Source organism: Protomyctophum bolini, assembly GCF_963924005.1.
Source record: "Protomyctophum bolini genome assembly, chromosome: 4".
Taxonomy (NCBI): Eukaryota; Metazoa; Chordata; class Actinopteri; order Myctophiformes; family Myctophidae; genus Protomyctophum; species Protomyctophum bolini.
This window is the reverse complement of record NC_137865.1, coordinates 20,529,322-20,547,941: the sequence shown is the minus strand read 5'-3', so window position 1 is coordinate 20,547,941 and position 18,620 is coordinate 20,529,322. Positions and strand designations below refer to the sequence as shown.

At 40.0% G+C, this 18,620-nt stretch overlaps 1 protein-coding gene across 1 annotated transcript; it reads right to left on the bottom strand.

The window, feature by feature from the left end:
* Window positions 1-5,907: 5,907 nt before the first annotated feature.
* ppp1r3ab (protein phosphatase 1, regulatory subunit 3Ab) lies at window positions 5,908-14,832 on the bottom strand. The gene is made up of 4 exons (XM_080762312.1): window positions 13,906-14,832; window positions 12,312-12,364; window positions 12,121-12,218; window positions 5,908-11,108 (listed from the first exon to the last, which is right to left on the bottom strand). The coding sequence occupies exons 1-4, from the start codon at window positions 14,709-14,711 to the stop codon at window positions 7,614-7,616; spliced, it is 4,452 nt and encodes a 1,483-aa protein (XP_080618438.1). The 5' UTR covers window positions 14,712-14,832; the 3' UTR covers window positions 5,908-7,613.
* Between the last annotated feature and the right edge of the window lie 3,788 nt (window positions 14,833-18,620).

The following is an 18,620-nucleotide window of genomic DNA, read 5'->3' as shown; positions in this document are numbered from 1 at the left end:
AATTCCAAACATGCAAACATGACCCGCTTTAATTACTTCAGTCTATATTAGTAGCTTTTTTATGTTAATAAATTAATTCAATTATGCGTTTTGAGCTTGTAAGATTGGCTATTTTTGCTACTTTTGTGTCATAGAATGACAAAGTAGGGCATTATTACGATATAGTGGCCATCTGAATCATCAAGGTTGCCCCAAACCCTGGATACATAACATGTCGACGACGCTGCATGCCCCAAAAGAATAGATCTAGGTAACAATGAGTCGCATTTTTTTGTAGATCCGTTATTTTTGGAACGCGATACTCTCGCACCCTGGTGCAACCAGCCAACACCACCGCTGCTGGTTGGTTGGTTCTTCAGAGAGCCAGAAGAACAGATCTACAAGCTAGCAACCACTCGTGATACAAAGTATTGCTATAGCTTGTAGATCTGTTACTTTCGGCAGGGTTACAGTGAAAACAGTGACAGGTCGAAATATCAAATATGTAACCATCTTGTGGAATTCAAATTCAGTAAGAGCCGAACAATACGTGGCCTAATAGTAAAATAACAATAGGTTTAACCAGAGCCTATAGTATACTCTATGGCTCTGGGTTTTATATTCTTCTAATAAACAAACAGCAGTGATTTTATGTTAGGACATTGATGTTATAGGTGAAGTACACTGTCCAGGGGCAGCGGAGGCCGAAAGGTTTGCGGAGCGGTCTTGATATCGGAAGGTCGCTAGTTCGTATCCCCGGACCGGCACGTTAAAATTACCACCACTGAAGTGCCCTTGGACAAGGCATTGAACCCCTACCATGAAATGTTCTATGAACAGCACACCACACCATCCATGAAGTTTACTACAAGATGGTGACATATTTCGAGAGGTCGACAATTTGCACTGTAACACTGCCATGCCTTAAGCCCTAACCACACCAAAGGGTCACCATGCAACTTCTTGGGTCCAAACCGTGGCAAAGAGTTAACGCTAAAACCGTCTCGACCCTTTGGTGTGGTTTGGGCCATTGTCATTGAATTCCATCCGTTGAATCACTAGGGTCAACGTGGGTCAACGTGCAACAAATACATATCACACTGCAGGGACAACGCTATCTATCTATCTATCTATCTATCTATCTATCTATCTATCTATCTATCTATCTATCTATCTATCATTAATCTGGGTTTGGGACCCCTGGGTTACTGGGTAATTTGAGTCATGTAATATGTCTGTCCATTCCTCAGGAGAGCCATAGCAATGTACATAGTGCCATCTAGTGGTTTAAAAAGGTCACACAGTTTCAAATTAATTTCTCACGAGTCACGACCTATGAAGGTCACGACGAGTCATCTGGATTAAAAATAGATTCACACTCTAACAAAATTGAATGAATACAGGAAATCTGGCCTCCGTGTTTCCCAAACAATGGGTCAGCCTAGAGCCCACAGACCCCAATCCTAACTTTATTTCCATGGAATAAAAAATCATAATAACAACTCACAGAGTTCATTTGGGTCAATGTGTTTCCTAACTATCAATAATTGACCTAGTTAGAATACTTTATTGGCAAGCAATAAAAAAATAACCAGTCACCTTTCAAAAACGCCAATTTGTGGATTAGACACAAAAAAGCTGAAGATTCTTTCCATTGTGGTCAGACTCCAGACCACAATATGACACAATACAACACTCAACAGACTATTCAAGCAACCACAAAAATAAATCGTAATATGTTCTGTTTAGAACCAGTGGTGGGAAAAGTAGGCTACTCAATTGTACCAATACGTAGAACTATAGGCCTACGCCTACTGGAATGGAACACCTTTCCAGAATGGAATTTCAAGTAGGCCTACTGTACTTTTAGGCAGACATAGCTCGCCCCAAACCGTGGATATCCATATTCCCAAGCCGTGGGGCGAGACTATATTTTTACTTGTACTTTGAGATTGTTCCTGTACTTTTAAACAGAGAGAACAGGTGGCGCTGTAACTGGCCAATGTGAAAAGGGTGGGATATATTCCTATATTCCTATATATTCCTATATATTCCTAGTATGAAAGTCTGTGAAAGATTCCACGTAAATTGCACACTGCCTTCATGATTTGAGTCATTTTAAAAAATCCACTTTTTGGTGGCGCTGTAAGTCTGTGAAAGATTTCAGACTCCAGGTCCCCAGCTAAATCTTTAACTCTAACAGTACTGTACTTTTAGGCCGACATAGAATAGTACCAATAGACGTACGTCTAAACAAACAACTAATTTCAGTAATTTACAAGTAAAAGTCTGGAATTCAAATTGTAGGCCTACTACTTGAGTAAAAGTACAAAAGTCTCGCCATCATAATGTACTTAAAGTACCAAAAGTAGAAAGTATCATATGCACAATGTGTCGCGATGCGGCGTATTGTGAGCTTGTAGATTGGCTATTTTCAAACGGTCGAAATATGTATATTGTAATCAAAATCTACAAAGTATAACTTTAGTAACTAAATACATAATAATATTTATTAATATTTGTATTTATTATTTATTTATAAATAATAATATAAAGTCCAAATACCTTAAGATTGTAGCCTACTTAAGCACATTAGTTACTTTCCACCACTGTAGAACACACATAGGACAAACTACTTAAAACAGAAATAGTGTGTTGTCTAACTAATTAGACTGGGTAGATTGGGTACAATGGGTATCATGGGGATACATTTATCCAAGTTCAATTAGTTAGCTGAAACCCCTACCCCTGGGGGCCCCGGACCCCAATATGAGAACCCCTGCCATTCAGACCATAACAGTTATAAATTCCCCTCTGATCCCTTTACTCGCAGTCCTAAAAATAACAAGCACATGATGGTTCTGCAGCACTCTGCATATTTAGGTTGACTGGATTTAGGGTCAGAGAAATATTAGCTCTGATGTTACAACGTGTAGTGACACTGCTCAGCAGCTCAGATTAAGTGTCCCAGGCCCATGGGGACAGGATCTGTGTAATTACCACATGCTGATGAAATACTTTTGCGATGAGTCAGAATCATGTGCTTCTGCTGAGTAAATATCATTGAAGTCAGGCAGAAACCTCTCTTTAGGATGTATGTAAGTGTTGCAAAAGTGTCCCAAGACAAGATAGGCCTACAACCTTTGCATGAGGATGCGAGGATGAGAATGTTTTGGACAGATATAACTGCCTTCTTCAGGGTATTAAGGACACTGTGCAAGTCACACTTACAGGTGACTGAGATAATCAATTAGGCTACAGGTTCAACTAACCAGTCAACATGAGGATAAAAACAAGGGTAATGATGAGACATAATCAATGTGCTAAAATATAGCCCGTTTCGGTATTCCTTTTTGTATTTGGAAGTCGTCTATTGTCCCAAATACAAAAAGGTATACCAGGTGCCAAGGGAACAATTAAGTGCTCAGTCTCACATTCCCAGACAATTAAGGAGGATTACAACATGAATTACCATTATACAAAAGATCATGAAAACAATTCCTTGCCAACAAAGTCAGCTAGATCTGAAGAAGGTACAATATATACAAGTAAATGTCATGTGTAACAATGAAGACACTAGTAGTATTGATCATCAAACACAGTATCAAAGATGGATGTGCATGAGGTAGATCGCCTACTACTGTATACTCACAGAAAAAAAAGATGCAAAAAGTTTGTCTACTCTAAATGGTCTAAGCCTTAGATCGAGTATATAGACAAACTTTTTGCAAAACTTAGTGTTTAAATGTGATTTCTTTTCAGTCCCTTTAAACATTAGCGCCTTTTGGGCTTAATGTTGACTTTGACCTTAGGTCAAAGTCAACATTAAGCCCAAAAGGCGCTAATGTTTAAAGGGACTGAAAATAAATCACATTTCAACACTAAGTTTTGCAAAAAGTTTAGACTGAAAAAAATCACATTTCAACACTAAGCTAACCATTCTGTTGTGCTCCTCCTTGACGCTTAAAGTATGCATAGTTGTGTGTCAAAATGTCAATAATCCTCTGAGGACTCCAACAATCCCCTGGATAGTACTTGCAGCTGTGCAGTGCTTAAACCATGCACGTCACCATACGTCAAAAGGGATCAGTCCAGAGGTCTGGAGCTGTAATCAAGTCTCTTCAGTAGCCTAAAATTCAGTGGTGGAAAGAAACTAAGTACATTTACATTACTTGAGTATGTCCATTAAGGATTAAAAGGATATACTGACATTTATTTCTCAGTGCTTTATACTTCTTCTCCGGTAGGCTATACATCTCAGAGGCAAATATCACAGTTTCTATTATTAAATCCACTGCAATTATTTAGGTTTATTAGTTACTTTTTACTTTGCAGATTTAGATAATCAAAAATGTATCAAATTAGTTAGGTAAACACCACCTTCGGTGGCTAACAACTGCTGGTATACACAGATACACAGAGCACTGCCCTGTAGTTGCACACTTATTATTGTCGCTTGACACTGACACCGCAGTTATGATTGCCATTATGTGGATTAGTCTATATAGCCTAGAGCCCTAGACTAGAGGGAAATGATGAGTACATTTTAGGCTATGTAAACATAGGGCAAAGTTTCATAGGCTACTTCCTCCAGCAGTGTCATCTTAACAGGTGGTCAGTGCAAGCTGTCAGAAGAGACATCTGTCAGTGCTGCCAGTGGCATGTCAGAAATTTCCCTGCATTTTGGCCACGTCAGGGTTTGTCCTCCATTTGGCAAGAGTTTGCTCATCCTCTGATTCTCTGAGAAATAACGACAGACTGAGAGAGTCACAGGACAGAAGGGGAGAGCAAAATCAGTAAAAGTAATCAGGATTTAGCATAATCCCTAAGAACTATTTGGTGACCAAGAAGCCTGTTTGTTCAGGTTTAAATCAGTAGCAAAATAAGTACTCCAAAAGAAGATGGTTTTGCTTAAGTAAAAGCACAAACGTATAGGCATCAAAATATACTTACTGTACAGTTGCAGTACCAAAGTAAAAGTACTGAAATTGTCCTCAAAATTGTACTTGTAATTGATTAAATTGATTTAAATATTGACTTTGTTGATGTGGACCTCACTTTGAAAACCACATTAACACCACAAACTGGAACGTTTGAATGTTGGGTTCATGTTCAAATTATTGAAGCTGGCAAGTGTATATCAGAAATACAACAGAGAACAGACACTGTATTGTACCAAATACATTCTAAGCATCAGATAAGGATTTAGCTTTGTCATGCCACTGATAACATTCACTTCTGTAGTCCAGCGAGCTGATAAACTGTAGCAAACTGATGTGCAACTGTAGCTGTTCAGTCATAGGCATGCACTGCAGCCTGCAAGCATTCAAAACCACTTTGCTTCGGAGAGGCAAGGACCCCCAAATTAATTTGTATGGTTAAAATGTATTTAATGGGGTCAAGTGGTGTTCATACTGTAATAATTAATGTCACTAGGGACCCCCTCAAGGACCCCCAGACCACACCGAGTTGGCAGTGCCCAAGATCAAACCCAGACACTTGTGGCCCAAAGGTGAGTCAGAGTGCTCTACTGATGGGCTACTTGTGCCATATACAGTAGGTGAAAATGGGAAAATATTTTCAAAACTACCGGTATTTAAAATTGTGAAAACGTAGCAACATAGCCGATCTACAAACTCACAACCTGCCGCAATGTGTTGTGAGCTTGTAAATCTGCAATTTTCATAATTGTCATGGCACTAACACATTTGTAGTGCGTCGTTAAATATACTAAAGTGTGTTGTATTCAATCACAGCACATCGTTATTATAGAATAATTATATACATGAAACCAACATCAAGACAACTTCAACACAATAAAGCCAAATCCAAAAGTGAATATTAATTCAATAACACAATACGTCATATTTTATTGATAGTGCTATTTACTCATTTGATACAAATCAAAGTAAATGTAATGCACACAAATATTCCAACAAATTAGAGTTGTTGGTGGCATTGATCCAAACAGTCTCTTACAGGTTTGCATACCCATACCGGTAATAATTGTTTTTGTATTGAGTTGTGCTTAAAAAGGTACTGTAATTCTGCAAACTGCTAATAAATACTTCAATACAACAATCAATCAATGATATGAAACAGTTTAGTACTAATCAGCTTGAGCAATGGTCCACAACCTTGTTGGTTTGACTAAACAAGGGTTTTTGTACAGCGTACAAGGGAAATAGGTAGGAGTGCAATAGTTAATCCAACTAACCGATTTAATCAATTTTAATAAAGAAATATAATTGATAAGGGAGGGAATAATCATTTAACATTTCACTTTTTTCTTTCAATTTTTACTATTTTTAATAGCTGTACTTTTAAATTATTTAACAGGGCTTAAGTGTTCAATCAGACTAATTAATTTAGTCTGCGTTGATTTGCTGATATATTAATAAATAAAAATCTAATCAAAATATGCTTCACAAGTATTCGTTAATTGAAAAAGTAATTGATAGAATACTCGCTACAAAACCAAACGATAGTTGTTGCAGCCCTAGAAATGTACTCTGACATTAGAGGTAAACTCAATAGCATGAATAGCATCAGTAACCCTTATTTGAGAACTGATGATAGATTTTGTAGACTGTTACCATTAAACATGAAAGTTACCGCATGCACAAACAGAACAAAATACAGAAAAGGGAATACACACTACAGTGTATTATATATAATACAAAGGTTTTTAATTTCACGTCATGGACCCCCAAATTTGGATATATAAGAAAAGATATGTTGTTTTGACAACAGCGGATCTATAAACTCACAACATGTGTCGTGAAGCATTGTGGGTTTGTAGATCAGCTAATTTCAAATGGCTGAAAAATAACCGACCCCCTAGAACCCCCTCAAGGACCCCTGGAGGTCTCTGCAGGACTACTGAATAAAATCTGTATTGGGGCATGATTGTCTCCCTGCTCTTGAGACATTGATATCCTGCATCTAGATTAGACAAGACGTTTGACACAATCCTGGTTTGACACGAATTATGACCTGAAGGTCAAAATTACATTTCTCCCCCGAGCAAGCAAGGCTCCATTAACTCAGTGGTAAAAAGGGGGTAGAACAGGAAAGTAACATTAGCCACTTTAAAAGTGATATCATCACAGTCGGTTTTAGATCATTCAAATCAATGGTCATCCGTCTCCATTTAGACTGTTATTGTCCAGAAACATTAACAGTGAGTCATTCTATAAATAAGCTAGTGTTCTTTTCACCCCTGACCCTATATGAGCACATGATTGTAGGGGTCTGCCGGGGTCTTCTTACAAACAAGCACACACACGCTCAATGAGTGCTTTGTCACCTCATGTGAAAGCTATCTTCAGCTATTTGTGACACGGATCAACCAGGAGTGCAACATTTTTCTCTCTCTTTTAAATTTGTCTGAAAATGTCTGAAAATCGACAAGCTCACAATGCATTGTGCCTAGCGTAGCGATGCCACCCGTTGTGATCTTGTAGATCGCCTAAGGTGTAGTTTTCTCGTCGAATAGTTTATATATTTATTTATATATATTAACAAATTATCAAGAAAGTGCTTCTAACGATTATTTGATTAATCAAAAAAGTAATCGATAGAATCATAGGTATGAAAATAATCTATAGTTGCAGAAACGGTTCAAAACCATATTAACTCTTAACTCTTTTGTCCAACGCATTTTGCTGAACAAAACGTTGCTTTTTAACTGGCTGTTTCTCTCCCTGCCCGTATAGCCAGATCACGGACAGCAAGTACAGAGCGAAATAGGCGAGAAAATTATAGTGGTACGCCACAAGGAAAAAAAACAGTATCATGCCTGTGTAGAGCAATGCTTTGGAGATATTACTGCAAGAAAATGTTTCCCTCCACCATGCAACCGTTGTGTTGGCTCTTTCCAGTCCACCTGTTACAGGTAGGCCTAGAGGTGTGGCTGCAGGCGTGGTTTCCTCTTGCTCTGTGTTTTCTGTGTGATGTTGAAGACTGCCAGAGGGCTGGTCTTCGTCCACAGACTCGCTGATAGACGGCATAGACAAGGATCTGTTCCTCCCAATGGAGGGCCTTTTACCGGCACTCAAGCTCTTCTCTTTGCCGTGATTCAACATGGCCGGCCTGAGGCTTTGCTTGTGTGTGACCCGCAGACAGTGCATATACAGCTCCACCTCGTCGTCTGACTGCGAATCCGTTGAAGAAGCACCGTCCTCGCCATCCGTTTGGTCACTTTCGGTTTCTTCCATTAAGTTGGGTGACACTGTGTCTGTGGCGGCAGGATGGTCCCTCACACTCTCCGAATGACACACAGCTTTTGATAGGCCTGTCGGGACGGTGTCGCTCTGATCGTATCCCTCTGTGTCGATGTTCATTTCATCCTTGCCACATGTGTATTCTGTTGTGTCACCTTCTCTCTCACCTGCATCCTCGTGCACTTTATTTATCGGTGTGGATAAGCTCTGGTTTAAAGCTGGTGCCTCGTCTCTCTTCCCAACCACAATCTCTCCATCTCCTTCCTCTGTGATGACCTCCTCCATATCTTCTCTGTTCGCTTTCATCTGTTTCGCCTCCTCTCCCTCCTTCACGTCCCCTTCCTTCTCTTCGGCCTCAGTCTCTTCTTCAACCTCCCCTCTCCAAATAACGTCCGCCTCCTGCATCCTTGGGACATACTCTTCCACAGAGACCTCCCCTGTCTGCTCCTCCTCTCTGATCCTCCCTTCCTCCCAAACGATTAATTCCTCTGTGTCGATGTTCATTTCATCCTTGCCACAGATGTATTCTGTTGTGTCACCTTCTCTCTCACCTGCATCCTCGTGCACTTTATTTATCGGCGTGGATAAGCTCTGGTCTAAAGCTGGTGCCTCGTCTCTCTTCCCAACCACAATCTCTCCATCTCCTTCCTCTGTGATGACCTCCTCCATATCTTCTCTGTTCGCTTTCATCTGTTTGGCCTCCTCTCCCTCGTAAACGTCCCCTTCCTTCTCTTCGGCCTCAGTCTCTTCTTCAACCTCCCCTCTCCAAATAACGTCCTCCTCCTGCATCCTTGGGACATACTCTTCCACAGAGACCTCCCCTGTCTGCTCCTCCTCTCCGATCCTCCCTTCCTCCCCAATGATTAATTCTTCAGCCATTGTTTCTTCTTCCACATTCTCCTCAGCATCAGCGTCACCATCCTCTTCCGGCTGCTTCTCTGCAACTGTGATCTCCTCTATTGTTTCTTCCTGTATATGTTGTCTCTCTCTCCCTGTCACGTCTGACTCTACATTCTCTAACACTCTTTCTTGTGACAGCTCCTGCTTCTGTTTGTCTTTTTCTTTGGTTAGCGACTCCATCACTTTTTCTGGCTGGTTCCCTGTCGTCTCACGTCCCTCGTCGTCTCTCAATACATCCACTTCCTCCTCTTCGACCATCATCTCCCAGTTTTTCCCCTCGGTTTCCACTTTGACCTCCATCGGTTTAGTGACCACATCTGTAACCGGAGTAGATTCTGGTTTTCCTGGCATAATATTTGCATTGTCTTCTACAGGGATTTTGTCTGTAATATCAGTGTATAAGTGACAGGTACTCTTCATGTATTTTGTCATCAGGTCAGCTATCTCTCCACTGTCGACATTTTCGAGTGACATTTTTGTTTCCTCTTTACTTGAGTCGTCTGTTAACACGTTTCTCTTGTTTGTCTCCATCTTCGACACCAGTGATGAGTTAAGTGCTATATCCATTAGATCTTGTCCCTCGATGGTTTCAATCGAAGACAAAATACAAGTAGTGCTATTCTCAGCTGATGTTGTAGCTAAATCATCTCTGCAGTCACCATTGAAATGTTCAACATAGACCATTTGTGTTTCCTGCTCAGAATACAGTGTTCCTGCAGTTACAGTGGCATGAATGTCTTCATCTTCTTTTGACTCATGAATATATTCATGGTCTATTGGTTCATCACTGGTTGTCACCCAGCCATTGAAATGGTCTGACACTTGGGAAACTTGAGGCTGTGAGGAAAGGGTTTGTATACAGGCTAAATCTGAATTTTCCTTTGAAAGTGTTGAATCCAGTACTGTTTTAATTTGTGAATGTTTGTAATCAGGATGTTGCACTTGTGTTTCATCTTGTGTTTGGACAAGAGCCTTGTTTTCCACATCGTTAGTCAGAATGTCCTCCTGATCTTTTCCTTGGAAATGTGAACTCTGTCTGGGGATGCTGTGCATTTTTAACTCCTCAGCATTTGAAACATTTGCAACATTTGCAGGACCAATACATTGTTGGTGTGATTCTAGAATATTAATGGGGTGCCCTGGAATTTCTTCACTGCTGTCATTTGGTGAAACACTCATAGTAGCTTCTATTGTTTTGGAGAGAGGATAATTAAGAGAGGTATTTCGATACCACTTTGAATGATCCTCACTCCAAACAAATTCTTGGTGTGATTCTTGATTTTCATTCCCAAGTCCCCCTGTAATTCCTGCAGGTTTGTCACATTGAACTGCTGTGTGAAGACACGTCTGAGCTGTATAAAAGGATGAGATGCCTTTATTTACCCGTCCCTTAACCGGATTTCCCATATCTGCCAAGTTCCGACTCTCCCCATCTACTGTCCCCACCACCTGATGATACAGTGGAGCCACCACAGTTCCAAACGTAAAGCCAGTGGCCTGATTAAAAAAGCCTTCGATTCTCTCTGCTGAACTGACAGTTCTATATGAAGTATCTGCTGTATGAGATTCGTCACTCATAACTCTGCTATTACTGTTCATGTGATTCTGGATTTCTGCAGCTAGCTTCCCTCCATTTTCTGAGGTTTCTGATGGTCTCTGGTTTTGCAATGACTCCATGCTCTCAGATTTCCCTGAGTCAATGTGAGCCTGTATTGTTGAGGTCTTACACTTGACATCTGGGTTACCGGATGTTGGCAGAGAGTCTGTAATGGGTTCAGGATGGCTATATTTGTCGAGCTCCTCTGGAATCGATTGCATTGATGTTTCGTTTGAATGTGTTTCTGGTGATTTTTCTCCTTGTGCCGTCGCCGTTGTGTCTGGAAGGGATGCTTCATGTTCTATGTGGCCAGGCTCTCCATCTCTTTGAGTAAAGTGGTCTTTCATCCGGGCAAGTCTCGCTGCCCTCCGTCTGTTTCTTTGTTTGCTGTTGCGGCTGTTCTCCACCTGTTCATCAACGAGAGGAACAAGTTTCATGTTAGCTTGTTTACACAATAACTATGCCATTTAGAAAAGGGTGACATTTGAACTGAAGACCCATACCATAACATGCCCAGATTAAATACTGAAAGTTTCAAGTCAATGTGCTTACACAACAACTTTGCCATTATGGAGAGGGTGACATTTGAAACCCCAAACCGTAACATGTCCAGACTAAATACTGTAGTATGAAACATAGCCCTCATTTTAATTAGAATGGCAATTGTTATTATAACAACTATGGCACAGTATAGAGCAGCACTATACATTATGTGTACAATAAACACTGTTTATAAATACATTTGACTTGACTTGACTTGACATGACATGACTTGTCAGTGTGTCATGTCAGCCTTCCCTCACATGACTCAGTTGGTGTGAGATTCTCTGTGAAAGGGCATGCCGCATGATGAATATCTATTTCTCCTGCACGTAGTTAACCACTTGAATCCTAGTGTCCACATTCTGGGGAGAACGTTCCGAGATCAGCTATTTTGGGAAAGTAGTGTAGTGGGAAAACGATTAGGAGGCCCAGTATAGACCCATCTCTTCGGTCAAATATGTATAGGCAAATATTGTATGTGTCTTTATAAACAGATCCAAATTGTTATAAAATACAAAAAAGGACTAATTCATAACTGCAGTTTGTTTAAAACTCGGCTATACAAGTGGGTGACGGAGGCTTACCACAATGGAAAAGTAACGTAGCAGCCTTTTTCAAACGAGTTTGTTGTCAATTCTTACTTTGATAGGATTCCATTCCTCAAAACAATATATAATTGTTTAAATATATCTTTCCGTTATTGACATGTCATCTTCATGATGTCTCTCAAAAGTATTTTTCTCTTTCTCTTTTTTTTAAATTTTAGAATATGCAAGACATAAAAGACACAAACAATAAAATAAAAACATCAACTGAAAAAATAACCCCAGAGCTGAATAAAGTAACCATACTCGTACATATTATGATATTACTCACTAGTAATTTCTGACGACTTTCTTCCAAACTTCCTGACAGAGAATCCGAGCTTTGCTGAGCTGTTACACTGGACGTGACTGCCTCGTGTGTTGATACACCTGGAGAATAAAGACGGAAGTGTTTCTTATTTATCATGTGATCATAGATTGACTGATATATTTGACTACTTAATTGTTAAAAAAAATAGTCACCCAGTGATGAGTTTTCCAGCGATGAGTCATGTTCCCCAGTGGCGAAGATGTGACTGTGAAATGATAGAGTATATTATAGTTTAAGACAGTTTATGACATTACGTCGTTGACTCGCTGTCTGTCAGGTGTAAACTGGATTTTTATGTCCAAAAAAATATCCTTTATTATTAATACTATTAAAAAAGAGAAGTAAAATTGTGAAAGCTGAACTCACTCACTTACGAACTCACAAAAGCTTGTAGGATTGCTATTTTCACTAATTTTGTGCGACAATTCATGATGTCATTCGATCTTGATGTCATTCATTTACAGAAAGCTCTCTGCAGGACAACTGGCCCAGCTTGTGGTGATGCTTCAAAATTTGGTAACACTTAAAGGGATAGTTCAGATTTTTTTAACCTAAGCTGTATGAAATACTTGCCATTAATATAGTGGTTGCAACTGTATTAATTGATTGCCCGAGTCCCGTGGTGGGAGTTCTGCTCTGGTGAAATATTAAGTAGTTCCGGTCATTTTGTGGGGGGCACAGGGGGCCCACGCATTAAAAGTAAATGAATCCACAAAACTAACGTCATTTGTATTGTTGACCTATTTCTAAAATATTAGCGCAACTTTCGTTCATTTTTGACCCCTCTATCACACAGAACTATGTTTTTTGTGTCCATATCACTACGCCCAAAAAATAGTTCCATGTGATAGAGAGGTCAAAGTTGAACGAAAGTTGCGCTAATATTTCAGAAATAGGTCAACAATACAAATGACGTTAGTTTTGTGAATTAATTGACTTTTACTGCGTGGCCCCAGTGCCCCCCACAAAAAGACCGGTTGTTATATGTTTTGCATAATTATAAACATTTATAATAACATAGTACAGTGCATTATGATCCATAAATGTGATTATAATGCATTGTCAATGTAGGCCTCTCTCCTGGCGCCACCGAGCCCTGACCTCTGTCATAAAGGTAATAATCCTTCATGTCAACCTCCTCAGCATCTGCAGAGATTACAGGAACCTCAACACGAGCAGGCAGCAAATCCTCAAATTCAGTGAGTTTTTCAGGGCTAATCCAGTTGTTGTGAGAGAACTGAACCTCAAACTTGACAAACAGGTCTCCTTTCTCGAAGGGGTTTCATAGAGGCATTACTTCGCCTCTATAGTACTTGGATTATTAAAAGTTATAATACTTCATAAACCTTGTTATAAGTTGTTATACACAATCATAAACATTTAAAGCAAGTGTTATAATCCTTATAAGTACATCCTAATGCAAATGTGGTTATAATGTTGTTATATAGACCTGACCCAATCTAAAGTCCCTTCATTCTATTAGTAATGCAAGCACGTCAACTTTGTAAGTAATAATGAAGTCATGGGTCATAATAAAGACTCACTTACGTTATGTTTTTACGTCAATACATTTTTACTTAACACAGGCCTTTTACATTTCTACATTGTGGTATTGCTACTTTCACATACCGGTAAGTAGCATAAAACAATCTGATTGCTTATTATAAGATCCCCTTTATGTGTTATCCTTCACTGTACCATGTGCTGATGACATTTCTGACTTCAATCAAACCCACTGCTCCTCACCTGCTGGTCTTGAGACAGCTCTTCTTGCATACCGGTATGTGTTGTTCTTTGGGGACTTCCTCCTTGGTTTCTTTAGCTCTCTGGTGACAGAACAGCACGTAGTTCTTATCTCTGTTATTTTCCCAGAAGGTCCCCACTGAAGTCTCGTAACGCAGACAAAATTCCACTCTGGCCCCGTGCTCCTCGAACGGGGGAACCAGGGTAAGCTTAAACGCGAAACAGTCCGTGACCCCGTCACTGGAGTCTGGGACATACTCAGCCAGCAGGTCAAAGTGGCTGGCCCAGGCGTCCAAGGTGGTGCGTACGTACACTGTCTTATCAAAGGACAGGTTGAGCACGCGGATCACCCCTCTCAGCGTTGTGGTCCCAGGGATGAACTCGACGGTCTCCAGCCCCAGCTTCCGTTCCTGAACTCTCGTGGCCACCTCCGCGGAGGGCAGCGGCAGGGAGAACGGAGCAGACACACAGAATTCCTCTGGATCTTTGATGTCACTGTCCAGTAAAGCAAAGCCGGGAAGGTTTGGGATGTCCCACTTGTCAAACTCCTTAACACGCTCCAAACTGAGGCCCTTGGCGTCCGCGAAGGACACCCTTCTGGAGCGGGACGGCAGAGTCTCGGGCTCCGAGTCGCCATCAGAGAGATCTCCACTCCTTCTCCGCGGAAGTGGAGAGGATTTAGGTCTGATCCTGATGACCACTTCTTCTGCTTCGTCATATTCCACGTCTATGGCGCAGAACTCCGGGCTAGGGACCCCCAAGAGGCTCCATGGCTCGGGGAAGGACCTCGGTTCACCCACGACCTCCATTGGGCTCCCTGTAAGAGAGTGAGGAGACAAATTGCAGTGTCCCTGTTTCTGGCAACTGACATTCAACAAGCTGTGACTTAACAGATGGAGTCGAGTTACAGAGCACAACACTGTAGCCGGGGCCAACACTATAAATAGGCCAGAAAGGCTGTTTAAACTATGTGCAGAAGTCTCTAAGCTCAGTGGAACACTGAAGAAAATGGCATTGTAATTGTACAATGGCATTTTCCGTGAGTATTAGTTCTATAATGTATATGAAACTCATAAGCATCATACTGTTTCAAGAATACAGCAGAAACTACAAATTATAAGTTCTAAATTGTCTTTCTAAACTAATCCTTTTTTCTCTTTTGGGTCCTTGGTTCTCCCTAGAGAGTCATAAGACATACTATTTATTCAGCTAGTACTCTATGTTTGTATGTTTTGTTTTGGCTGATACTGGGTCACTGCATGGGTCCAAGCTCTGTGACTTCCAGAATGAACACCTAACACCAATGACACTAAGCTTGATTGTGTAATACCAATACATAATCAGAATAACAAAAGCAAATCCCCAATCCCCAGTGGTAGAGGAAGTAGGCCTACTCAGATTTAAGTAACAATACCACACATGTAAAAACACTTTGTTATAAAGTAAAAGTCCTGCATTCAAAATCTTACTCAAGTCGCAAAAGTATCAGCATAAAGAATATACTTAAATAAAAAGTAGCAGAAGAAAAATTACTCATTGGACTATAGTTATCTCTCATTAACACAATTTTAGTGATCAGTCATTTGATTGCAACGCTAATTTATACCTGTGATCTACATTCTGTAATAGCAAACGGGAGTAGCCTGCTAGAGTAAATGTACATACCCGGTAGTTGCTTTACGCCAGTCACTGAGAAAAGAAAATAACATACAGAGAAGCTCATTCCTGTAATTCAACTATACCGTATAGGAATAGAATGACCAAGAATTACTTAGTTTACACTTACTGTACAGTTCTACAGTTAATACATTTGGATTGCACTGCTGTTGCACCAGTGTTTACCTTCCACCTCTGAGGCGGTGCCATGAAAGCCTTAAGCTGGAATCTTGTTGAGCAAATAAAATACTTTTTGTATGAGCAGCACTGTCTTAACCAAATAATGGTTTGTCCCTCCCATAGCATGAATAGGAGCAGGATAAAACGACAAACTATGACAACCAGGCAAGACGAGCTCTGAAACAGGATATTCTGAACTGTATGTATAGCAGCGGGGACTTTTGAGGGAATAATAATAAAATATACTTAGATATTAATATACCTTTTTCTAGAGGGAAGGTCCTCTTTAACAATAGAAAGCACAGGTTCGTGTGACCAAGGTTGAGCATGGAAATAAGACATATTGAGATTTCAAACAAAGGCATTTTATTCTCTTTTCCTTTTTTAAACAAAGTAGTTATTCTTTTAAAATACTCCTAAGGGTTGTCAGAACAAGTCTATGAAATGGATAGAAGGGTGCTGCTCTCAGCCTGGGAGATTAATCAGGGAGGGCTGGGAATATTCTCCTGGCTGCTGGGGAAATGACCGTCCTTCCCAGAGGTTCCCGACCCAGACTCACATGATAGAGCTATAGTTGGAAGATGGCACCCCAGCCTGCATACCAGGGACATGTATGACCCCCAGCTCCGACCCGCGAAGGATTCACATGACAGCCTGTTCTTTACACAATTGGGAGTGGGACGCAAACCTTCAAAGACACACTCAAACCTATAATGTCAACTATTTATTTCAACTCTAAATATTTAACTACCACAAATCATGAAGAAGGGTTACTTACTAGGCTGCAAGCATGCAGCAAAATGTTGGTGAGACCTGTTCCGCACAACTGCGCTTAGTAATACAGCACAGCAACAAGGCCATGGTAGTAGTACCAATGTGTGACCACTTTTGCACATTATTTTTAACCTTGTACTGTAGGCTATCTACTGGTCTATTGCTGTGTACTTGAAAAAAGGCCAAGAACAAAAGGGTATTAATACTGGAATGATATGGTTAGGGTCTTGTCTTAAAGAAAGGTACAATATAGCAATAGTGTCAGAAAGTTGCAAAAGCAGAGGCATAACATATCTCCTGTATTCTTTATAACTTTAGCTAACAGCTTTATTTCACATGCAGCACAAGAGAAGCATAGGTAAAATGATCCACTAGGGGGCAGAAAGTCACAAAAACCTTCAATAGAAACTTGTTATAGTATAGTCTGTGTGTCCCTCTAGGCCTTCACTGGTGGAAGAACTACTCTCAGTACTCTGAATGTTTACATAAGTAAAGGGATCGTGACATTAAAAAAAGGTTTTTGTAATTTTCTGAGCTAAATTGCACAAAAAAAACCCTGGCTCAAACAAGTGCTCTGATTTGCCTGTGGATTGTGAGGTAGGAGTCCACAAATCCCATATATGACATAGGAATCTGCCAGCAGATTTCAGTTTTGCCCGTTTTCATTGCAGCTCAAAAGGACACAGAAAGTCCACTCAAGAAAAACTATTCAAATCTATATGTCATGAAACCTTTAAGTAAAAGTAGCAATATCACAATGTGAATGTAATAATACTCTGTTACAAGTACAATTCTACAATAGGGCTTAATTGGTTAATATGTTTTGTAATAATAACAGCATAGCAACCAAAAGTATATGATCGAACCCTGCAAACCCTCCCACGCACTCAGATCAGCCAACGCTCCACATGTCCCAAACTCTTCTCCCTTCTGGCTCCAAAACTTTGGAATGCACTTCCCATTACAATCAGAACTGGCAATACATCATATACATGATGTATTTCATGATAACTACTTTTTATGTATATGATGTAAATGCCTAAATTGTAAATTGTCTTTTTAACTAGAAGAAACAATTTCTAAGGATGCTTGCAGTTGGAAAAATTAATCTGGATCTTGTATACTGAATAAATATTCCATAGCAATTCCATAGCAATGATTACTGCCATTAATATTTATTGAATGAACCTGCTGTGTGCAGGTTACGATGTAAGAGCAGCTTTGGAGGCCTGTTGCTGTTATCATATGCGCTGTACATTGTAGAATACATACTGTAGAGTACAACACAATTAAACCAAAGGCCAACACACACACTCCCCGGCTATTTATTTATATTTGAATCCTGAAAAGTAAACGTTTTGGACATATGAGGTTTCCACCTGACAGAGACGATAATAATATGCTATTATACAAAGACAAAACAACAACTGCCTCCTCACTTGAAGCAGTCATTTGAAGTAGGGTAATGTACACACAATTTAGGCTTTTTGCCCATGCCTCTAATTAATACTAGGCTATAGATAGCTTAGTTTAATGTGTATTTAATTAGATACAAAGACATCCTCTTCAAATAAGAGAAGACGAGCACTTCTGTAAATAGTTTTATTTGATAATCCTTTGATAGACAACTGAAGTGTTTTTGTTACAGGCCCTTTACTTGTAACAGAGTATGTCTACATGACGTTATTGCTACTGCTACTGTACACTGGTTAACTGACAGATAGGCTGACTCCTCCCTCTCAGGTAGATAGTCTGTGTCAGTGGATTCTCATCCTCTGTGAGCAAACTGTGTACATCTATGCCTGGCTGCCTCACACACACTATTCTACACAACGGTACGTATACCTTTAATATTGTCTTGTATACTGAATGGTGCTGTAATAGTACTAGTCTTTATTCTTACAAAGTTGTTGTTTCTTTCATTATTGCCTAACCAGTTTTTATTTACATAATGTTGCTGTCGGGCATCTCCATGTTTCAACTTTTTATGGGTGTTCTTTTTTTGCTCTGTAAATGAATGCCTTACAGCATCAAACTACAGCAAATCTAGAAGCTAAGTAGATTTAAGTAAAATTTTGAGGTGCTATAATTTTTCACCAGGGCAAGTA